The 24,642-nt window shown below is 39.6% G+C and overlaps 2 protein-coding genes across 9 annotated transcripts in view; one reads left to right on the forward strand and one right to left on the reverse strand.

Annotated features, from left to right (window-relative positions):
- Nucleotides 1-10,892, forward strand: part of PTPN2 (protein tyrosine phosphatase non-receptor type 2) — a 31,378-nt gene extending 20,486 nt beyond the window's left edge. Inside the window, exons 7-10 of one of the 3 annotated variants that reach the window (XM_027452086.3) lie at nt 987-1,145; nt 4,131-4,309; nt 5,795-5,896; nt 10,531-10,892. In XM_027452086.3, the coding sequence (XP_027307887.2) occupies nt 987-1,145; nt 4,131-4,309; nt 5,795-5,896; nt 10,531-10,552 (462 nt within the window). In that variant the 3' untranslated portion in view covers nt 10,553-10,892. Of the gene's footprint in view, nt 1-986; nt 1,146-4,130; nt 4,310-5,794; nt 9,865-10,530 lie in introns of those variants that run through there. The other 2 variants (XM_027452083.3, XM_072034686.1) reach the window with 2 other exon arrangements.
- On the reverse strand, nt 9,133-24,642 carry PSMG2 (proteasome assembly chaperone 2). 6 transcript variants are annotated; one of them, XM_072034689.1, is made up of 9 exons: nt 24,503-24,639; nt 23,991-24,101; nt 22,841-23,012; nt 22,022-22,080; nt 20,951-21,069; nt 19,869-20,042; nt 16,765-16,885; nt 16,246-16,383; nt 14,636-14,899 (listed from the first exon to the last, which is right to left on the reverse strand). In XM_072034689.1, the coding sequence occupies exons 3-8, from the start codon at nt 22,947-22,949 to the stop codon at nt 16,264-16,266; spliced, it is 702 nt and encodes a 233-aa protein (XP_071890790.1). In that variant the 5' UTR covers nt 22,950-23,012; nt 23,991-24,101; nt 24,503-24,639; the 3' UTR covers nt 14,636-14,899; nt 16,246-16,263. The 6 variants fall into 6 exon arrangements, with proteins under 6 accessions (XP_038029670.1, XP_071890790.1, XP_038029669.1 ...); XM_038173742.2 differs by lacking the exons at nt 14,636-14,899; nt 23,991-24,101 and adding an exon at nt 9,133-9,398 and having other exon boundaries at nt 24,503-24,642; XM_038173741.2 differs by lacking the exon at nt 23,991-24,101 and having other exon boundaries at nt 24,503-24,642.

Here is a 24,642-nt window from a genome sequence, read left to right on the forward strand (position 1 = left end):
AGTGCATGTAAATATCTGAGGGGAGCATGTTGAGGATGGAGCCAGTCTCCTTTCAGTTGTACCCAGCGAGAGGATGAGAGGTAGTGGGCATAGACCGAAGCACAAGAGGTTCGGCTGAATATGAGGAAGCATTTCTTCACTGTGAGGGTGACAGAGCACTGGAACAGGTTGCCCAGAGAGGTTGTGGGGTCTTGTTCTCCAGAGATACTCAAACCCCGCCTGGATTCATCCTGAACAACGTGCTCTAGGTGATCCTGCTCAGCAGGGGGGCTGGACTGGTCTTCAGAGGTCCCTTCCAGCCCTGCCCATTCTGTGATTTAAGTTCCGAAACAGTCATCTTATGTTTTGGGTAGGCCCTCTAAACTTATTCATTATTTTTCTGCAGACTTTCTTTTTTTCTGTGTTCATAAAAAACATAATGTGAATTGTGATGCAAGTATATATTAATATTAAAGACTCAAGTGAACCTTGCAACAAGCACAGGTATGCAGTTAAAAATGCCCCATGAATGTGTAGTATGGGGAAAAATGTGTGTTGCTTGAATTAGAGAATCTGCTTTAATTAAAGAAACCTCTGCTTCATTCATTCCAAATTGCCATTCTATTCAGGAGCAATAGGAAATACTGTTTTATGGTTCTTACTGTGACAGTTCTATTTTGAAGTACAAATGTATGTGTGAATAAGGCATATCTAAATTTCTAACACTTGATATGAGGGTACTGATTTATTTGGTTAAAACATGATCATAGATTTGTTCATTATAAGTTTTTGTTAATGGTTAAATTATGGTAAATGGTTAAATTTTTTGTTTCCTGTGAAAACAATTTAGAAATTTGGAGATGTTAATTTCTAACATAACTAATATAAACGTAATGTGAAGAAATACACATTTTTTTCAAATTGTGACTCATTTTTTACTTGTAATTATTTTTTGTATGTTGTCTTTATCCATACCTGTGACACTTTCAATATAACCTTCTTTACAGATGGAAAAAAAGGACCCGTTTTCTGTAGATATTAAGAAGGTATTACTGGATATGAGAAAATACCGAATGGGACTTATTCAGACACCAGATCAACTAAGGTTTTCATATATGGCTGTAATAGAAGGAGCAAAGTTTATAATGGGGGATTCAACTATACAGGTAAATATTTCCACATGTTTAAGCATAAAGAGTAGAATGCCAACAGTAGCTTAAAAATGAGCTCCAAACTATTTTAAAACAAGCGTTTTGTGAGACTTAAATGAACTGCCTTTTTCAATAGATGCCTTGAAGGTATTAGAGGTATATCTGATTAGCCTTTTCTAGCTGCTAAACTCTTAATCCTATGTAATTGTCTCCTCTGAGATAAAATACAAAAATAGCTCATTACCCTGATTTTGGAAGGGTTAAATCAATATCTTCAATACTATAAAGCAAAAGCAACACTCGGTATCGCTTGGAAAAGATAGTAAAGATCTCTGCTGTGTTTCTTGATCCTTGCTATAAGTTTATCTAACAATAAAATTGCCTGATGCTCCAGGTAAGTTTTATTAGTATAGCTTATTTTTTGTATCCTTTGCAACTTCTGTTAGAGTTACTAGAATGTAGCTGAATGTAATGAGTTTCAGGGCAGAGATTAAGGTATCTCACCAGTACATTGGTGTCATTTGTGGCGACAGCTGCATTAAATGTCTGGTGCTGGGGGTGGAGGGAGGACCAGAAGGAGAGGTTGTTTAACAGACTTAATTCTGCTTTCATATGCTAAGGTTTTTTTAACAAACCAGCAAAATTATTAAAATCATGAATGAAGCAGATGAGCCAAAACACGTTTCCTCTTCTGTGGTTCAAACACTGCTAACCAACGCCTAGGGAGTTTGCTGCTGGTGTGAACACCTGTACCAAGTGCCTAGAACACTCCGTGATTCATCTTAACGTGTACAGTAGTTTAACCTCCTATATTTTCTGGAGCATTCTTTCTGGTGGTAATATTTTTTTGCTTTGTCCATTAAAAAGCTGTGCTTCAAACTGAGCAGCTCTGGTTCCCACAAATATCCATGTAGATTGCAGGATTTCTTGTTTCTGGATACAAGGAAGCTTTGTCAATTCAAAGTGCTGCTTGTCAAGTTCAAATGTGTTTTGTTTGCACTAAGAGCACACTGCGGGCACATTTCTTTACTTGCGGAGGTGGTTGTTTTGTGTTCTCTGATGGTTCAGGTGACCTTTCCTAAACCAGTGTTTTCTGCAATGTACTTAGCTATCCTGGTGCTTTCCAGGGCATCAGGGTCATACGTAGAAAATCAATACTTGTTTCACCCAAGTTGGCAGTACTTCCAGGAGCGTTTCTCCATTCAAGGACAACTAGATCACTTTTTCACCCATGGAGAACTGTCGCACTGTCCAGAGCGTCAGAGGTGTTTCCTTCTCTGCTAACAATGGGGCGAGCGTGAAGTCGTGGCAGGCTTCACTACCAGGCTACTTCTACCACTATCCATAAGTTCAACTCTGACCTTTCCATGTTTTTTGGTAAACTCTGCAGGCAAGCACAATTGTACACTTGGACCTTCACTTGCTTAAAGTGGCTGCAACTGCAGCAGTTGTATCAGGGTAGGAGACCCTGCCTCTCATTTAGAAGGGATCAGTGCTCATCATGAAGCTGCACGGGGGTGTGTGTCAGTGTGCTGGTGCCTGGTTCTGTAGCTGAGACAATGACTTCCTTCCCAATTGTACTGCAGTATGTAAAATAAGGGAGGTAGAACAAGATTGAAGTTTTCATTTCTATAAAATTCCATCTTATAATAAAGGTAAATTAATATTGTTTCAACAATGTAGTAAAGTAACTTGTCGCTCTTTCAGGAAAAAATGTGTTGAAATGAGTAGTCGATGGAAAAATGAATTTGTGGCTTTGAAAGGACAAAGAAGGTTTAACTGCTTTGATCCATAGATGTGTTTTGCAGAGAGAACAGTAACACCGCAGCTTTGTACTGAAATTTGTGAATCACAAGTACAGTTTAGAGGACTCACCTGATCCAGTCAACCGAACATCTTAACGTGCCTTTCCCTTCTCTCCATTCATTCTAAGAGTTAATACAGGCCCTAAAACTTAGCTCCCTTACACAGACATCTCGGTTATAAGTTTGAGGGTGACTGTCTCTGTTTCGGGTCTTCCTGTGCACTTGTTACTCCATATTTAATCAGTATTTGTCTTAGCCAGCAAGTCTCTTACTGATACAACCCTGTCTTCAGAACAGGCTTTTTCTGTGGCAGTAAAATGGATCTACACTGTGGATTTCCATAAGTTGTCCATGTCTGTTTTTTTCACATCAGCCTCTGAGCTTGTTTAGGTTAGTCTAGCAAGCCTGAATTCATTCCACAGGCGAGAATCTAACATGAGTTTTTTGAAGAGTCAAATTACAATTCATCTTTCTAATCATAGACATTTAACAGCAACTAATTTTTGTTTCTGAAGTATTCAGTGTCCTTGTTGGCTGGCTGATTTGTGTGAGAAGAGCACTGGTTTGTTTGAGGGGCAACTTTTTTTCCTTCCTGTTACATTCTGTTACCTGCAGGCTTTCTTCTGTGTAAAATTTGGTTTATGCAAGAAAGTCTTCAGGCCAGTCATAGCTGGGACAATTACCCATTAAGAAAACGATGTAGTAGACCAGTTACTACTGTCTACTACTCATCTTTTATTTTTCCTTCCATGTTATTTCAGACTACTTCTCAAAAAAAAGGTGAATTTCTTTGTTATAAGGCAGTATGTCTTCTGGGCTGATGGACATAAAATGAATCAACTAGTAGATTGCAACTTTGGAGTAAATAACCCTAGATTTTTTTATTTTGAGGGACTGTAAATTTCTCCAATTTCTCCCACCATTCCTTGGCTTCCCTGTATCTTTGTAGAAAGTTCTCTTGGACATTCTGAATATTGTAGGAATTGGTTTGGGTGGCCATTTATCTAATGAGAGCTGCCTTGCCTCTAAAGATGTGATGTGAACCTCCTTGAAAACATTGTCTAGCAATTCTTTTTTTTCTTGATCTGATAGCTCCCTTAATCTACTTCTTTGTTCAAGATGTCTTCGCACAGAATGGTCACCGAATACCCTCAGTGTTAGGGGAATGTTTGAAATATGTTCTCCTTGTTTGCAGAAACGGTGGAAGGAGCTCTCTAAGGAGGACCAAGCACCAAGTTCTGAGCAGTCTCCTCCACACCCAGCCAAAATAACCACAGAGAAGTACAATGGGAACAGCATAGGCCTGGAGAGCAAAGATCAAACGGAGAAAAATACTGACCTGCCCTCTAAAGTTCAAGATGGAAACATTGAAAGGTAGGTGAAATGAAGAAATAGTTCAGGAGGCAGAGATGTTCTTGAGAGGCTGAATTATTGTCTGTTTTTCTGATCATAGGAAACCTTCATTATCTTCCTTCAGTACAGGGAAAGGACAGGTGGTATTTGACAGTCTTATTTATTTTTTTAATAAAACAATATATTTCTTATGATAAAGCTTTATTGTGTAAAGGACAAGAGAAGGAAGAACGTGTGTCAAATTGAAGCAGCTAAATTTCATGCTTGAAAGTATTTTCTTACAGACTGTCTGTGAATTCCGTTGCACATGTGAATTAGGTCTAAAAATGCCCAACATAATTTGATACTAATGTTTAAATACTATACCAGCTTACCTTCGGAAAAATACATACTTCAGAAGCATGGAGGTTTTAATTACCTACCACTTCCGATGTGGTGCTTGAAATGGTGTTGTGGAAGCCGTACGTCACCCTCCATGCATGTTATATTTCTGCCATCGATAGATTTCTGTGGTCTGGTTCTGGCATCTGACTTTGTCTCGCTGTCAAGTTAGCCCGTGTCATGAGCACCAATGCCTCGACTCCTGGGCTTACTCTAGCCAAGGTTCCTGCATACAGCTGCATTGGGAACTGCCGTCTGGGTTGCTTTGGGATCTGTGTCACTGGGGTCTGCCTGCGGTACCACAGGCTGTTGATGCACAGCCAGAGACCGGGACTGGATTGTGCAGAGCTGTGCAAGCACAGGAAGGAACAGTGCCTGTTCCAGAGGACTGCAGCCCCAGCCGGGCTGCAGACATTCCATGTAGATAGAGTGAAGTTTGGAAATAACAGATGGCTACTAACTTTTATGTCTTTATCAGTGTTTTGAGAAAGAGAAAATTGTTTTGCATGTGTCTGAAGGCTGCTCACAAGCACAGAGAGGGGTTATGGGTGTGTGTGGTGTGCGAGTGCTAGGACTGGGACGATCAGAGGCTTTTTCTTGTGGCAGATCCATGCTTTTTTAGAGATGGTGAGGATACTTCTGGAGACAGAAATCACAAGAAGGCCCTGGTAGCATAACAGCACATAGCTGATTTCTGCTTAGCTCACTTGAGATTTGGTTTCCAAGCTAAGACGAGCACCATGAAAGTCTGCATGTAGACATGAGTAGGTTAGGGTCAGTATATCACTGAGTTCAGTGTGAACTCCGTAGTGGAGGCACACACTTAAATGTTTACGTGTAATACCCTACACTGCACATACCTGCAGCCTGTGTGCAGTAAATCTCAGCCAGCAAGTGGGGCACTGATAGTGAAAGATACAGAGCAATTAAGCTCATTCTATTCCCTGTAAAACACTTACATCTTTGTATATGTTAGCTAATTCACAAGTCTTCACTAAACTGAAACCATCTACATTAAATTCTGTTAAAAACAGATTAAAGATTATGTTTGGAAGAAGTTCGTTTTAATATTTGAAAAAGCGTTTTTCCCATTGCATAACTTATTTTATTTTTTTTTTCTTTAAGTACTGTCCGAAAACGGCTGCGAGAGGATAGAAAAGCTAACACAGCACAGAAGCTGCAGCAGATGAAGCAGAAGCTAAATGAGACTGAAAGAAAAAGAAAAAGGTGGTTATATTGGAAACCTATTCTCGCTAAGATTGGGTTTGGTACACTGATTTTAGTTGGCGCTTATTCTTGCTGGAAAATGTATTTTCAAGAACATTCCTTGTAAGTAACAAGTAAGCCTGTCTGCTCCAGCAGCTAATTTTGCTGCAAATGAATGTCCAGGGGTGTGACTTTAAGCAGTAGACTCCTTACACCTGGAATGGGTACAGACCATTACATACTATAGAGAAGTGATGTAAACTTGATCATATGTCGACATCTCAGGACTTTCCATTGCAGGTACTTACGAAAACGAACTGCTACCCTCCCAACAAAGTTTTTTGTTTATATAAGCAGGTACAAACCTGCTGCAACTGTTTATACACTTTTAAAAATGGTGATCTGCCGGATCTTGAGCAAACCCTGAACCACAGAGGTTTAGCTACTGAAGGCTGTCTGAATTTCAATTTACATGCCTGACATAAGCAATAAACAGTGTTGTATCATTTACGTTATTAATACAAATAAGTTATCCTTAAATGTGTGTAATGTGTAATGTACCAGTGAGCATAAACATTTTATATTCTTACGACCTAGGATAAATATATTTTATAATTGCATATTTAATCTTTTTGTAGTTCACTGTACTTCTAAAGGCTCAGTTTGTACAAATTTCTGACCAAAAAGAATTTGATTTTTGAAACTAAATGTAATTTGTGCATGGAAATAATAGTGCAAGCATTCCCCTTATTTTGACTTTCAGATTTATATGAGCAGCTAGGGGTCTGATGAAGCACTTACCAATTTCTACTCTGTTAATTTGCATTCCTTATTTATTTTTTGTAGTTTTCATTATTTAAGTAAGGCTTGGAAATTTGAATTTTTTAAGGCTTTGGAGAACTTAGCCCCCACTGAAAAGCATACTGTTAAATTGACAAATGTATTCAGACTTCAGCTACTGTTTGAAGGCCAACGTTGTTAAAGTTCTGACATTCCATTAAATGTGAAGCATAACGTTTTGTGTGTCTATAGATTTTAATTGCTATAAAGAATAAAGTCCACTTATCAGTAATATATGTAGAAAGCACAGCAAAGGAAACTAGTTTGTCTTCCAAGTGTGGTACCGATAGGAAGCGAATGTTGGTAGTATTCTCCTGCAGGCAGTATTTTCAGTTGTGCTAGCCACTTCTGGAGGCTCACAAATTCTAGAATTGCTTCTCAGGTTGCCTACCTCATTTATTTAAGAGGCATGATGGTAAAAACACTCAAGGACTAATATTTTGAGACTACCTATCCTACAGTCTTATTAATATTATTGAGTACACCCTTGCCATTACTTGGGCAATAACACTTCCCAAATAGTAACCAAACATGAATCATTTGCTGTACTTCAGGTTGTCCTCACAGAGATTGTATGTGGCATATGTAGCTTGTTGTCATCCAAGCTGAAACTTAATCATTAGTAGTATTGGACTGCACTTGGAAACCTGGATTTTATTTATTCAAGCATTGACTTGTTGAATGACTTCAGAGAAGTTGTTTTCTTGTTCTGTTTTCCCAGTTTGTTTCCTGTTGGGTGAGGTATTTGGGATTGGTTGGGTTTTTGTTTTGCTTTCTTTGGTGGGTAGGATTTTTTTGTGCTTATTTTTTTGGTCCTTTCATAAAGCACTTTTTGGATTTGTTGCTGAAAAATACTGAGAGAGACAGATAATTACTTTGCTCCTCCTCCAAAGGATTTAACTTGAAAGGTTCCCAGTATGTTCAAGTTCAGTTGTAACGTACAGGCACGGGGCCCGAACAGTCTGACGTTAGCTACGCAAAGCTGCGTTGCACATACGCTTTGAAATCCTTGTTTCACAATAGTTAATACTATTTTGGACTGCACTGTTTATATAGTAAACAAATGCTTATGTGTCCAGATAAGGAAAAGTGTAGTTTCTTGGAACATACAGTTATGTATTTGGGAAGTCATGTGTCAGTAAAACAAAGATAATTTGTATTGTGGCATTACTGGCTGTGTAATTTGCTATTATACAGCTATAATAGCAAAATGACATGCTGATGGCTGTGACGCACTATTGGCAGCCAGCTTACATATTTTAAGGCACCCATAATTTTGAAAACCACAGGAACTTAGCCAACAACAGGTTTGCTGGAAGATTCTTTTGTTTTATTATTCTTATTTTTAAAATTGGGAAGATTTTTTTTTAAAATATTAGCTGTAGCTGACACAGTATAAATTTATGTGCCTTATAAAAGATGTTTTGGTTATGGAAAAAAAATGTGGAATGTAACTAATGCTTTTATAGCAAAGAAATATTCCAGATTTTATTCAAAATGCTTAAAAGCAGCTATGGAAAAAGTGCAGGCAAAAACTTCGGTGAAAACGTCATTTATGAACTTTCTGTCTGCATTAGAAGAATTTTCCTGGGCCACCAACATCATGCAGATACTGAGTTCAACTTGTGTCTTGTCAAGTTGTCCCTTGAAATTTTCCCCGTTTCCATCTTCTAAAATTTGGCTTTTTTGTTCTTTGAATCCTGAGGAGGCATTCTGCTTTTCTGGGTGAGAGCATGTGAGGCAGGGCCTGAGGGAGCCTTCTTAGATCATCTGGCTTTCACCTTCCTGATGCAATAAAGTAGAACTAGGATATTTAGCAGTTGATAGGTAAAAATTCAGTTTGGTTGCATCCTTGTAAGGCTCTTCAAAGTCTAATTGATCTTAATTTAAGAAAAACTAACTAATATAAGTCTAAGACAAAATTGTTTTGACCAGTGAATTGTGCCATGGGAGTAGGAAGGAAATTAAGCATTAGATCTTGTAGAGTATTCCAGGCAATAATTTGGGTAAAACTCTTCTGCTCCCTCAGTATCTGACTTGGGACAAAATCCTTTAAAAACTGAACTTGCAGGAGGCTCGCTTTCTGTACTGCCAACTGAGCCCTTGTGATATTTCGTTATTCTGTAGGATTTAACTTTACAGCAGTTGTGCACAACTCGGATGTTAAATAAGAACAAATGTGGGCCAAAATGGAAGACCTGTCAATCCCAGTGACCTTTATTTTAGGAAATGCTTAAAGAAAGAGTGAAAATGAAGGAAACGCCTTCTGACAACCTACTCCTCCTTCCCTCCAGTTTCTGGCAAGCTGTTGGCTGTTTCTGTGTCACTTCCAAAATGCTGTTGTACTTTGATTCAGAGTGTTACTGTGTTGGGTTTTTTTCCCCATTTTGGAAATACATCAGTCAAAATACTTGATGCATAGTGAACTTCTTAGAATTTAATTAAAGTGTTTGACTCTCAGATGAACACTTCTATACAAATCATGCATGTTTTAGTAAATACCAATTTAAAAAAAATGTTTGGACCTCAGTTGCAAGTAGTTTGCAGGTTTGGAATTAGTCGTTCAAGTTTTCTGTTTGATTATATCCTTAATGTAGGGATGGTCCACTTGATGTGATGGTACGATTTTGTTTTTCTTGAAATGTGTCAAGTAAGAGACTTGAATTCATTGTGAAACAGAATTCTGGGAAAAAAAAAAAAAGATTTTATGTAATTAAGTTACTGCAAGGGAAACCTAGCCAATCTTGTTAAATCTTCAGTGAAACGGTTTACTTGCATCAATTTATATTCCACTGAATAGGGAAAAAGTGCAAATGTGTATGCATGTACGTGTGTTTGGATTGTGCAGGCAATCAGAAAGCCTGGCTAGCTTTAAGTTTAATGAATGTTAACCAAATTATTTAGTTTGCTCTTTGGCATTATTACGTAAGCCTGACACACTTGATGACTGCACAAGAAACTAAGTTAATGAATTGATGACAAAAGAGGAAGTCTTCTGCATGGCCAAGTGGCTTAACTGACAGGATGGAAGTTGTGAAGTTGACCTAACTCACGGTAGTCTTCCTGGGTTTTTTAACCCTGCTGCCCCCCAAAGGTTTAGGTCAGTCTTTCATTTTCATGTATGAAAAATAAATGCGTTCAAAATTGCACCTCTGTCTGAGTCTTTATTTAAATTGGATAAATACTTGGGAGAAAATTCTACTGTGTTCTAAATTAACAAAGAAACCTGCCGTATAAATCACTGCAGTGTTCGCAGAGCTTAGAAGCATTTTACCTGTCGCACCCAGGGTGTTTTAGTGCTGTCAATACCATGTTTTTTGTGTGTTCCTTGGCGCATAGCCCTACCTTTGCTAAGAACCAGATGTCTAATGTCCGAACGTCTTCCTCGGTACGGGCATGCTTTGCCTAGAAACTGATTTCCATGCCTCTGTGCCGGGAGCGGCCCTACAAAGCTGTGACAGGTGATGATAGTCTGTTGAGATGCGGCCTTCCGTAGTCCCACTAAGGTCAAAGAAGACTCCTCAGTGCTTGTGGTCGGACGCACAAGTAAGTGGCTTGCTGGACTGACCTATACTGGAAGCTCTCCAGCAAGTGCGTGCCGTACACTGCAATGTGGAAATCCCCTCTGGAAAGGCGACGGCTTTCCAAGAGTGCTTGCCACAGACAAACAGTAACCAATCAGTAGTCACTGCAGGGAGTGCATGAGAAGCTGCCTGGTGTTTTATAGTGAGCTGCCGACCCGTTGTCTGTTCTTGTTTCTTTTTCCTCGTACTGTGTACTGAATCCGTGACTTTCTTTTGCGTTGTATGTCGTAGGCCGAGACTGACTGACACCTAAGCCTTCGCGACTTGTGAATATTCTGCAGCTATAAACTGCAAATTATTGACATGCAAAGCGAGACATGAGCCCCTCTTCGGGAACAAAAGTGGGGTCTGTTAAGTACCAAGAAGACCTCAGTTATCTGTTTACAGCGTAAACTACAGCGAGGGGATGAAGAACACCACCAGCATGCTACTTTGCAAAACAAAATAATTTGCTGTCTTGTGTTTTTATAATGCCTGTATTAATGTAGAAAGATGTAAAAGAAATAAATTAGGAAATATTTTGTTTTGTACTGCCATTCTTATTGTATTTTTATACGTTTTTGGCAGCATTAAATATTTTTTTAAATCGACAACATGCTGTTGTGTGCGCATTATGTTAGGAAGCAACTGTTAAGAGCCTGTTTTGAGCAAGCAGAAATGTTTCACCTTCAGATTTCCTGAAACCCTATCTTAACTAGAAAATTGTGAAATATTCTGATTAGAATGGGCTTTATGCAAATATTTTTAATTATTCCAATGCTAACTATTGTAGTTTCAGCTGGGAGGAGCACTTGCACATTTCTTTTGTAATGCACCACTAAGAATATTGTTTTATTAATCTGACCAGTTGGTTTGGTAATCCTTATGTTTGCTATAAAATACTCACAAAATGTTCAGAATAACGCTGGGAGGGGAAATGTTTTGTTGTTCATCCTTTAGTGGAAGGGAAGCTGGGAAAGCCGGAGCTACCCCAGCATGCCCAATTAATGGTGCTGAGGGCGAGGTGCAAAGCACGCAGTCAATGGAGTCGTTAATTAAATAGGTTTTGGATTGTGCCATCAGTGTGTTGTACGTGTAATGTTTTGCTTCACATCTCCAGTCTGTCGGTGCTCTCCCTCTCGTTCTGAACAGCGCCACTGGGAGAGGGGTGAACAGATCGCTGGCTGGAGGAATCGGTGTAATGGCCCCAAGAGCATTTTGAGCCCTGTACCTTCTGTAACCAGGTTAACCAAATTCAGTGCTCGCTCAAGTCCTCACAGTTCACTGAAAAGCTGCATGTTATTAGATACAAATGTCTAACCTAGCATGTGGTGAGGCTTTACATGTAATTTGTACTTCGCATATTTTTGTAACAGGATTTTTGGACAAACCATTAAGTCACTGAAAATAGGGAGAAGAAAAACACATGGAATGTGAGCATTGGGGACACTGTTTCTGCTACACCATGTAACCTGAAATTTTAACAAGACTTGTTTTTGAGGCTGATAGGTGAAAGCAAGTGTGTTTAGAGTTATCTTCAAGGTGAAGCCAAAAGGGGGGGGGGGGGGCTATTTTATGCCATTACTTAAGCTAAAAGCCTTGGCACCATTGTGAAATGGTCTGAATTAACAGTCTCCTTTGTCTAAATACCTTAATTTAAGTGATTAGCATAGTTCAGAGTATGTATTGGAGGAGGAAACACCATCCTAATTGGATTAAGCTTTCATTTTCAACTTGTTGTGGCTGTGAGACCAGGAGTACCTATAATGAAGGGTCAAGGTCTGGCCAAAACCACTGCAATAAACCCCAGCACTGCTGAATACGGGCACAGGGCCTGTCCTTATCACTTGACACATCTTTGGATACAGCTTTCAGCAATTCAGGGCTTTTAATTTAAGCTTAAGATTTATGAAGATTTATATTTTCATTATTTTTGTTATCTTTGGATTGCAAGTGAACATAATGTGTAGGACTAAGTGGGAATGCATGCGTACACTTCATTATGACCCGCTGCCATCTCAGATAGCTATCAACTGCACAACTCATTTGTCTTACTGCATGGAGTGCTGACCGCTGAATGTACCTTGGCCCTTCTCCACACTGGACTCTGTTCTCAAAATGTTCTTGAAGTTTTTCAGACTGCTTCCCTCAGCTGAGCTGCCTGCCTTTGGTTTTAGGCTTAGCTTTGTGAGCAGGCGCAGGGGCGAAGAGTGAGTGGTCCTGAAAGTGGGGCCGTGTCTGGTGGCTTTTATCGAGGGCTGGCTCAGGGGGTTCCTGCAGGTGCCTCCCGCCTGCTGGCTCTGTGCAGAGCTGTGGGTCTTCGCTGCTTTGAAACCTGCGTGCAGAAAGGAGGCTGCCAGCTGAGGGGGGAAACGGGTTTCTAGCCCTGGGGCTGGAAGGAGTGGGAGCCCAGAGGACAAAGCAGCCCCTTCTCCTTCTTCAGGCTTTAGGCTGCTGCACTCCCCCGTTACTGCTTCCCAAAGCTGTCAGTACTCACCACTCTACTCTGTGCCAAGCTGCTAAATCTTCCATCAGAAGATTAAAGAAAATAATAAAAGCTTAGGCTCTGATGCATTTCTTGCAGCTGAGGCATAGTTTCAGTGTATTTTTTGTATCTAAAACACATTTCTGCCTCCCAGCTAGCTCCATTAGTCAGTTCCTAGACTCCAAGGAACTCCTGTAACTGCAGCATTTTGCAAACAGTTCCAGTCGCTGCTTTAGGAATCATCTTTGCCACAATCTGGCCTCTGCTGCCTGGGTTTCAGATAGATGCTGGGTACTTGTAGTTGCAAGAGACACTACAGTTATGACCCTGAATTAAAAAAAATTTTTTTTTGAACAATGAGCACTACTCTAGGGAATCCTATCATCTGGTTGTGCCATGGGGTTCACTGTTTCTACTAATATACGAAAAAAATAGTTTGTGTCTGGAATGTTCAAGGCTTCATCCTGACTATTGGTAAGTAGCTCATAACCCAAGAACTAGAACAGGTATTTCTGCAGTAGTGATAATTGTGTGCTGCTTCTGCCTCATTTGAAGAAACACACAGACCAGTTCTTACAACAGAGGATGGCTGTCAAAGGTAAGCCAAGGCATCGTGCTGGTTAAAAACACCAAGCTGAGGTAATGTTCTCATGCCTGCAAACTCCTAACTGGAAGATGCGGTAATTCAGCTCACAGTTGGTCTGATGGGCTGTGCAAGGTGGAGGGAAAGACTTCTGCATTAGAGGGGCAGAGCTGTCCTCAGACTTGGGGAAACGAGGTGGATAAAGCATCGCCTGCAGGTCAAGGAAGATGATCCTTCCCCTCAGCACTGGTGACTGCACCTGTAGTGCTGTGTCCAGTGCCGGGCTTCCCAGTACAAGAGAGATGGGGATACAGTGAAGAGAGCCCAACACAGGGCCATGAAGGTGATGAAGTTTTTGGAGCACCTCTATGGGAAAGCTGGGACCGTTCAGTTTGAGAACAGGAAACTCAGGGTGATCTCATCAGTGTCTGTAAATACCTGAGGGGAAGGCGCCATGAGGATGGAGCCAGGCTCTTTGCAGTGGTGCCCAGCACCAGGACAAGGAGCAGCAGGCACAGGCTCTGAGCCCCAGGCCACCCTTGTGTGCTGTGTGGGTGGCCGAGCACTGGCACAGGCTGCCCAGAGAGGCCGTGGGGTCTCCTCATGGAGACCTTCAGAAGCTGCCTGGCCGTGGTGCTGGGCACCCTGCTCTGGGTAGCCCTGCTGGGGCAGGGCTCCAAGAGGGCCCTGACAGTGCCACCTGCTTTGGGAGTCTGTGAAGTTTTGAGCGTGGAGTTCACCAAAACCTTCAAGAGCATACAGAATTTTAAAAGAGCTCTAGGTGATAAAAATAATAACTATGAGCCTTTTAACTGCTTGCAAATACTAGATTTCATGCCTCTTCTGGTTAATAGCTGAAAAGAGATTCTAGTAGTGTAAATCTTCGTGTGACTAGTACCACTATAAAGTTCAGTCAATTCAACAAACTAGAACCAAATATCATTTTGTATTTTCCATTACCTTTTTTTTTTCACAAATTTATTGCAAGATTTAGAATAAAAGATTAAGAAACTGTAGAAGAATATGTTAGGGAGACAGGAAGTTCACCCTGATTACTGTTAGTTAACCACATGAAGGTGCATTTAGGTTAAAATACATTCAAGTGTTACTTAGCATTTTCTTAGAGATCTTGTCACTGTGTTATAAATAGGAACTTACCTCGTACCTTCACGCATTATATGTTCTCCAAGTTATAGCACAAATGGATTTTAGAATAGGAATATAGAAGAATATGTACTTTTGAAGAAATAGCAGTTGGAAGGACAGCATCTTCTCTGAAACCAAGTGGATACATTTTCCAAAGATGTTTTTAACGTAAGTACTGGTTTATTCAAAATGACAGCAATAAAAACTACTAAACTATCTGAGTATCTAAGCTATCCAAGAGACTATTTTCCTGAAAAATTGTACCTTAATCTGTCATCTGTAAAAGAAAGAAAGACAAAACTTCCATGCCTCAGAAAACTTCTGAATGCTTCTGCTGTGGTCAAGTGGTCCAACTCCCCCTTGCTGTTGCTTTCCCTCTCCTAGGTTTTTATCATGGCTTCTCCTTGCTGCAAACAAAATTAGTAAGGCTTGGAATTTAATTTATCACAGCTGCTTTTTGATGAAAATTGCTCTGCACCTAAGTACCTTCTGAAATGCTGCATCCCACCCCCATTACCATTCAGCATACCTAACACTGCATCCTGATCAATACAACCAATTAATACGTTTTACTATTTGATTAATTTTCTGTGCATGCCCAAGCAACACTACTTGTTGCCTAAATAAGGTTTTAACCTTCAGATTTTTTTTGTGTCACTTAAAAAATCACAGAAGTTGACTTAGTATTCCAAATGCTTTTTTTAGAACCTTGCTTATTTTATCTTTACACAAAATATTCCAGACCTTGAACAAAGTTAATGCCTGCTGTTAGCAGCTGCAGGAAACCCCGGTCGGGCTTGTTATTTGGATGTAGCAAAATGCCAAAGGTTATACACACTGCCTCCCTGCAGGCTGAGTTTTTTTGAAAAAAAAAAAATAATAAAATAAAATAAAAGACTGTGAGCCAAAATAAATAAAAGACCAAAACTGAACATGCAGCTTAACAATGCAACAAGTACCATTACAAACATTAAACATGTGAATTACTCCTCACCAAACCAGCACTGCATGCTAGGCTGATACAATACCCAAGTAGCAACAGGCTGCCTGCTACCAAGGCAGCGTTTTACTTCCTTTGTGTTTCAGGGCACTATAAATGTCCTCAAGTTAGTCTGAGACGGCTTGTCTACCTAGGAAGCTTTAATTTCAGCATCTCAGCAGTGCTTGGAAGAAGGATGGAAATTATACCGTGGAAGTAGGCTAGAAGAGAGAGAACAGGCTGCCATGCACCACTTAGTCCCCTCAGCTGAAGCTACTACACCAGCATTGGGAAAAGAAGGCAGAAAGATCACTTCTGAGCTTTACTTACATCAGCGGGGAGGGAGAGAGAGGGGGGGGTTGGAAACAAGATCCACAGTTAACATGGAACAACAGGATCTTATCTTTCTAAAAAGATCTAAAAAAACCTGCACATCTATCTCAAGTTTTCAGCTATGGAAGGGTACCATGAGCTTTTCCAGTGCAATAATACTTAACCAAATAATTGTTGTTGTTGTTTTGTTTTTTTTTTTAACATTTTATTTAAAAAATAAAAAAATAACCAAACTTATTCAATAAACTGTACAGAACATATTTCTTTGGTCAATTTCTGAAAGTTACCTTTATTTCCTTTGTTAGCCACATATATGAAAGGTTTTTTTTCCTAAACCAGGAATTTATGTACCTAACAAATTAAGTTGCTGTTGCTTGGCAATTACTATAAAATCATCTTTTCAAGGGGTGTTTGAGACTAGGCTGTATATATGCAACTTACAGAAGAATTCAAAATGGATCAGAAGAGTGCAGGTGGAAGACCGTTGCCAAAAAGTAAACGCCAAGAACTCGGTATTTTCCATTGTGAAGAAGTATCTGGTATTTCCTGTTCTGGAGAAATATCTGTGGAATGGCTTCCCTGCAACAATGACAGAGTAACTCTCAAGTTTTAAACATTAAAGCAATTTAATGTAATTCACTCTCTGGCATACGTATTAAAATAACAGGCAGCCTTTCAAATGTCAGTATCACTGTGGATTGCTTTAGAGAAGAGTTCTGGAAGATTAAACTACATCAAAACTTTACACAATTTCCCTCCCACACCTGTTAAACAAGGCTGTAGTGTTTTTTGTTGTTTGTTTTTTTGTGGGAAACTTCCTAGTGAGATTTTAATCAAAATATATCTTTAATTTTGCCCGTTCTTCATAACCAAGGGCAAAATTTGACCCAATTGATGCAAAAAATGAAAATAAACAATACAAAATATTAAAGCAAGAACTCTAGATCAAACAGCACTTACTTTGCTTTTAATTAGCTGGAGCCATTCATTAAGATAATTAACAAGAGCAAATGCATCAGGGATATTGTCCCCTTCCGAGCAGAATTTCAGAAGAACTGCCATTTGGATTCCTTTTGAACAACTGCAACAAGAAGCAAGCAGGCATTTCTGTTTCTTTTATAAATCCAGAACAGAAATATTTATTTATTAAGTGCAACAATCTGCATGTTGTCTGTTTAAAAAAAATATACAAAAATAGGAAAATACACTTTTATATATATATATATATACACACAATCCTTACATATGCCTATGAAATATATTTCTCTTTCCCCCCCCCCCCCCCCCTCCAGATTTGCTTGTTTGCGTTTTCATACTTCATGATTTCCTTCTAAATCTTGAACTTGTTCTTTGCTTTGTAAGGCAAGAATCCTAGGTCATGGCAGGGTTATTTGGGGATCCTTTCATATCCTTGGTTTGCATTTTTGCACTGTTGGGGCATTTATACAGATCGTTTTACAGATCTGTTATACAGATCCCTCCTTCTCTTTCTATGTGCTTCAAACAGCAGTTTTGCAGGCTGCATATCACTACTTTATTCACAATATTACCATTTTAAGAAAGCACGTGGTGGAACATGGGAAAACAAGCTCCAAGCAGGCAGAGCAGGAGAGCTGACAGTTAAGAGTAGGAAGAAATTTATTGCTAATTACTATTATTAATATCTAGGAAGGAAACTGACAACAGTGTCAGAAAAAGAACATTAAAATCTAGCCAAGGACAGCTACCTGAGAAAATTAACACATGCATTCTTGAAATACCTCTTTTGATACAATGGCCTTACACATTCAGCATTAATCTCACATGGAACAATTTCCATTGTATCTGAGCCTGAAGGCTTCTCACTTCCTGTAATATTTAGCTGAAATTCTACTAGTATTTCAAAACAAATTAAAAGTTTCACTTTTCTCCCCAAAATCAACAGGGAGAAGAGAAGGATTCTATGAATTATGTGAACTTAAATATTCATGTAGTTCAAATCAAAGCATGTACGTACCAACTGAACAAGTCATTAAAGCAAAAATGTCTGGATTTCTTTTTTTTGCCCAAGTCTTTTAAAGCAAAACATTAGACATATAGTCACATTCAATTATGACATGAATAAAGACTTTTTTAAAGGCAAAGCATTACCAATATCAGAGAGAATAAAGAGATATTTGGGGTGCATCTTTAAACATAAACACAGTAAAAATGTGTATGACATTGTTTAAAAGCCAATCTCCAACTTAATGAGATGAATTTAAAGACAGCACAACAGAGCTTGGAAATATTTCTCAGAGGGATGATGTTACTCATCCACCTCTGCCTACTACCAATGAACAAACCTTTCCGAGCCCTGTTTGCTATTTAAACATTCAGGGAAAAGTCATTCAAACCAGAAGTCAGAGCAGATTTAAGCATATATTTTGCAAAAACACATGCTGAAGTTCACAATTTCCTTCGTTAGACCAGGAATACTATTTGTGGTAAAATATTTGTGGTAAAATCAGATATATAACAGCTGTCAGGTTAATAAGTTAGGTAGATCCAGAGACTGCATTTTTTTTTTTTTTTTGGAAAGTGATACCAGCTATTCACAGGGCCACAAAAGAGAGTCAATCAGTGTTGTGGTTGAAGATGGCAGGTGACTGGGCACCACGCAGCCTTCACTCATTGCCCCCATCTCACAGCAGGATGTGGGAGAGAATCAGGGGGGAAAAACAAATCAAAAAAACTCATGGGCTGAGATAAAGACCATTTAATAGGACACAAAAGGAAGGGAGAAAAATACTAATGATAAAATAATATACAAACCACGCGATGCACAATGCAATTGCTCAGCACCTGCTGACTGATGCTCAGCCGCTCCCTAGCAGCAGCAGCCCACAGCTGTTGTTGCTGAGCATGACCCCACACAGTGTGGGACATCGCCTTGGCCAGCACGAGGAGCAGAAAGGCCCCTGGTGCTGTGTAGGCACTGCTCTGCAGCAACTGAAACATCCCTGTGTTATCAACATCGTTTTCATCAACAATCCACACCACAGCACTGTACCAGCTATAAAGAGGAAAGTTAACTCTATCCCAGCCAAAACCAGGACAGTTTAAACTAAATGCAATTTCTACTATGGATGTGCCACAGCAACTTTATTAATTTTCTATCCTCACAGTTCAGTTTCCTTTAACATCACCATGGTTTATTCATTTAGGCGTGAAGGTTTTTGTGTTCCCCCACCCCGCAAGTGCTGAGAGGTCTTATCTTTTGCATTTATATATTGCTTCCATAACTGAAGTTAATACAAACGTATGCATCATATTAGTATCATTCTTGCTGTTAGATGCAGCTGTTTAGATGGGTGTCAAAAAGAACAGCTAAGGAAAAATTCTTAAATTTTCCACCTGACACTTACAAAACAAACACCTTTTGCACAGCTAACCCTATTTACCACGAGTTTTACTACCCAAAATTTGACACTTGGACATGCTTTTGCCACAATTTTGAATGCACACATCTTTTAACTAACTAAATAAATAAATAAGTAAAAAAAAAAAAATGCACAACTGATCAGTTTTGTTTGCTGGCCCTGAAATCTGAACTCTTTCTGAGTGTTCAGAATTTCTTTGCAACTGGTGATGGAACTATTTGTCACAAGGGTCTGACTGTTTTATTTAAAATGGCACAGGGTATCTCACTACCATTTGTGGTCTGCATAAAATCAGATGCAAAATTAACAATGATCTTAATTGTAAAGGATTTATTCTCTCCTTTAGCCCATTCATTCATATTTTTATCATATTTTAAGCTTTCTGATGCAGAATTCCCTATTTTCCATTGCCTAGAATAGAATTCCCTATTACGTCAATATTTGGGAACAGCAGATTTCCCTATTTTATAAATACAATACATTATATTCTCTAAATGTGCTCTTAGTTATGGGCTGGATCTGCAAGTTCTATTCCTACAAAACTCTGTTCTATGAGAAGAGGACTTTTTTTTCCTACAACTTTCCACTTTAAAAGATAATTTTACTCATGCACTGAAATCAGGACCTCTGATACCTTTCTGTGTTTATCTTCAGGCAACTCACCTCTCAGTAAACAGTAGTTTTGTGATGCCACCTCCAGGAATATGTAGAACTTTTTCTCTATCATTTATTCCAGGATAAGCTGCTATTTTTTCCATTTCTTTCCACTTTAGCTCCTGCATACGGCCTTCAACTGCTTTCTCTAGAGCTGGTGTAAGCAGGTAGCGCAGTGGTGTTCTAGGAACAGATCAAGAACACACTCAGGGTGACAATAAGAGACAGCACTGAAGTTAGCGCTTGTGACAGAAAGGAAGTACAAGCACGGAGGACCTCTAACCTGCAATGATATATTGCAGTGACATTCCCTTCCTCCCCAAGTCAAAGTTAAGAAGTACTTCTGGGTTCAAAATAATATACCCAACTTTCTGCCACAAATATAACCAAATATACCTGTTACAGGGTAAGTACCAGATACATAAGCACATCAGTAGGAGAACTGTTGCTGTTAAAATGATGTACATATAAACGGTTTTTATTCCTTCAGATGGGAACTGATTCTATTAAAGTTAGTTAAAGTAAGCTCAGAGTTCACTGTGTGTATTTTTAAAAGCTCACACTACAGATACCTGCAGGCTTCATTAAAGTTGAATGTTTTCTGAATGTGTTACCAGCACTCTTCAGTGAGTCTGGTGACAGAATTATTCTATGGCGCTAGAAAATCCTCAAAATGCAAAATAATCAACAAGAGATTAAGAGAAACTAACATTCTAATTAAATGTTAAATATATAATCTGTGGCCTGTATGTTAGCAGCTAATCCTTGACTTGCAGCCACGAGAAATGAAGAAGTTAAAACTGATGTTCTGAGGCCAACTGACGGTGCAGGCCAAGTGCAATTCACTGTTACTACCTAAGCTGTTAATAAGCTGTTACTAACAAAGTTCAGAGAAAAGTGCTGTACAATGTTCTGTTTTAATAATATTTTAGTATTTATTTATTTAATACATAATAGTATTTTATGACCTACCTATACAGCAAAGCAGAAGAACCCTACCAAAAGTACTACACAGAGGGAAACACGCCAGTTTGCCAGAGAACATGAACATTGATTAGATCTTTCAAGATCTAATTAATACACAAACATACCCAAGAAGTTGCTCATCATCGCGCTGGTATGCGTGGCTGCTGGACAAAAGAATGACTCTGGCACATTTGCTGCTTTCTACCCAAGAAAGCAGTGCTCGGCAGAATGGCCTGTATTTGTTCTTCATGCAGAGACAAAGAAAAAAAGAGAAATGTATTGTGTCCTTAAAAAAAGAAAAGCCCAAAGCTGACAATACTAGATGTTATATTTAATACTCAGCAATGATCTCGATTTTTCTTCATATCCCTTTAGTTTTTCACTTCCAGATTTGGTTTTAGAAAGCAGAGGACTGGCTGTTTACTTGATCAAAACTACAATTTAAAATACAGAACTACAGTTTAAAATACAAAACTACAGTTTTGAATAACAGTACTTCCCCCTTTGCATGCCATTGATACTAATGCTAAATTCACACTCTATTTTGCCAAACTTTGCCAAAAACTGCGGTACCATTTCTTGTCTGGAGTGGTATTCTGCTCATTTAACATTACAGCCCGTGTCTAGTTAATGAGTAGTTTTAAAGTCTTCACTTTTACACAATGAGTGTAATGAGAGCAGTTTAAATGAATGCTGAACACTGAAATAATTCAATTGGAGTGACAGAGCTATTATTGTAATATTATATTATTATTACAATAAAAGACAAATACACAAATAACTGTAAGGGAAAAAAAAAAGAGAAATGGATAAAACCCACAAAATTTTGTGTTTTGTTTTGTTCCAGGCTATTAATAACTAAGGTCACATGAACACCGGAATCTACTGATATAAGTGCTCTGGGCCTTGGAAAAACAAAACAAAACCTCAATCCTTTTTGAAAGCAGACATCAGCTTTGATCTAAAATTGTATTAGCAGCAAAAGGTGTTGTAGCAGCAATGACAAAAACATTTTGTTAGCGTTTGGTCTGTGTTGTTTTTAACAAAATGCCTTTTAACCTGGCAGAGTTCTGGTTGTGCTTCTTTAGTCTGTTTGAATAATGCCATAAAATTCACCCATGCCACTTAAATGATTTGCCAGCAGAACCAAAGAAACTACTGAATAGTGAATTCAGAACAATGGTGAACATACATACCTTTATGAAAGGCGATCTGATCTGCAGAACTACAAGTTTCTTCGAAGGTAACGAATACACTACAAGGAGAAATAACTGAGTTTCACAAGAAAGCACGTAAGAAATCTAGGCTTAGATTTATCCACTTTACAAACCTGAGGACGGTAAACCTTTCAGCTATCAAATCCAATTACTGTAAAGCCTGACTACTGTTAAAAATAAATACCTATTTTATGCACTGTCTTCATTGAACTTAATCTCACTCATTATAAATTCAAAGGATTGAATGAAGTAAAATATTTGAAGATCTGCTTCCTGTAATCATTCAGATAATCTCTTTATACAGCTTTGCAAAGATTATTTTGAAATTTCTGTGATTTAGAAGAAAAAGAAATGAAAACAATAGAAATTTAGTGATGCAGACAGGGAAAAATCCTGAGAATTTAAAGGGGGCAGAGGATCAACAAGGCAAACACAGGTGATGAGGAGGAAGTGAAGTATCTTTCTCCACAGAACACAGCTTGCATTCCAGCACTTCGCTTTAAGTATGTGCACACTGCGTGTTGCTTAGGGTTAGAACTATGGATAGCTTTGGCTGCACTGTAATATGGTCAAGAGTCAACATTTCTTACTGGTTCCATATGCCAAACTGGTTATCCAAAATAACATGAGTAACAGTTTCCTCTGCGAAGTGTAAATACATTCTTATCTGTAAGTCAGAGATTTAGTTATTGAAGTTGTTATTCCTGACCTTAGTTTAAACACTGTTCACATAAGCAAAGTGTAACAACACAAGTAAATGTAACCTTCTTGCCAATATCACCAGCATTCAATACACACCTTCAGCATTTATACTCAGCTCCACCGAATTTTCATTTGATGTTGCATACGGATTATTGCCAACCATCGGCACCAGGCAGTCCGTGTAGAAGTAACCAATTTTAGTCATGCGAAGCGTGGAAATCACTAGATCAATTGCCAGTTGACCAACATTTCCCACTGACACTGCTGGCTGTAAAAGAAGTTACAGAATCAAGGTGTGTTTTTTACAGTGTGTTTTACGGACAAAACAATACACCCTTCAAATAGCAAAGGTTCAAGTTAGAATAATTCTGGTTAAACACAGGATTTCTTAAAGTGGCAGCTCATCTTCTAACAAAGGTGACTATTAGGTTGGTCCCTGTCCCACAGAAACCCACTGTCCACTTCTGTGACTAATGGTGTCTTGCTGTAAACTTGAACCAAGGCTTGGAAACTTGTCCCCTCCCTTCCTCTTTTTGGGTACGGGGTAGGTAAAAGTCACTCTAAAAATGAACGCAGAGATTGGGCGGCCTCAAGTGACACCTAATGGTAATGTTGATATTACACCTAAGACTGTAAGCGTCAGTTTGACCAATATACACAGGGCATTTTCCATTTTCTTGTAAGGATGGATGTCATCTTGGATTCATTTTGTAGGAATTGCCATGGGTTATCACCAAGCCCGACAGACACTGTTTTAATTAAAACAGCACAGAAAGAGAATTTCAAGCATTTGTGTCCTTTTACAGATACTGGCAATGACAGATGACATTTTCAATTGCTTCCCTGTGTCTTCTAGGCAAGTCCGTGCCTACAACTTTGCTAATGCCCAAACTGCCACCACACGCGGAAACACAGCGGATCTGATCCTGACAAGCTCACAGCAAAAGCGGCCTTACAGGTGCTTAGAGACTGTCACTACAAGCCGGCTGCTATTGGACAGCTCGGTACCCTAGCTGAAGGAAACGCTGTGACCTGTTTCCTCTGACTAGTCAGCTGATCCAGAATGATTTCCTGCACCCATGTGAGTTCACAGTCACAGAATCACAGAATACCCCGAGCTGGAAGGGAACCACAAGGATCATCGAGCCGCAAGGGGCTGAGTAGCTCTCGAGATGAACAGTGGTGAAGCTGCTTATAAATAAGACACTAAAGGAACTTACGAGAAGGAAAATTAATGGCTTAGTACCTCCCAGCCTGACAGGAACTCTTATCCCAAAATAAACTAAGTAGTCTCAGGCTGATCATCGTCAATTGGTTTCACAGCAGGCTTGAAAACGATTAAAATACTTTCTTAATCCTAAAAAAAAAATGATTATTTCATGATCTGAGTCTGAATACAGCACAAATGAGGATTTTTTTTCCACAGAAAACGTAAATACAACAACTAAATGAAAAAAAAAAATGCATATATTTATTCCAGTGCCGACCCACAGGACCTGCAAACGTCGCGAAACGAAACGTGCCATGTTAATTAACCTGAGAGGGAGAGCACCTAACTACAGCCCAGCAAACACCGCCCAGCTCCTCAGCAACGACACCGGGGGGAGGCTGAAGAGGGAGGAACCGACGGAAACGGAAAGCAACGCGCGGAGCCCTGCTGGGGGGGTGGGGGGAGCTGTACCCAGGCCCGCAGCCGGCTCCCCTCATCGGCGCCCAGGGGCGGCCTCAAGGCGGCAGAGCAGCCGCCGCAGCGCTTACCATGAGCAGCGTGAAGCCCTGCAGCTCGGGGCCGCCGCCCTCGCAGGGGACGAACATGCCGGCCGAGGAGCTGAGGGAGCCTCGGTGAGCCTCGCCTCGCCTCCCCGAGCCGCCTCAGCGGGGCGGTAACGGCCGCTAAC

The sequence above is a fragment of the Anas platyrhynchos genome, chromosome 2, assembly GCF_047663525.1.
Source record: "Anas platyrhynchos isolate ZD024472 breed Pekin duck chromosome 2, IASCAAS_PekinDuck_T2T, whole genome shotgun sequence".
Taxonomy (NCBI): domain Eukaryota; kingdom Metazoa; phylum Chordata; class Aves; order Anseriformes; family Anatidae; genus Anas; species Anas platyrhynchos.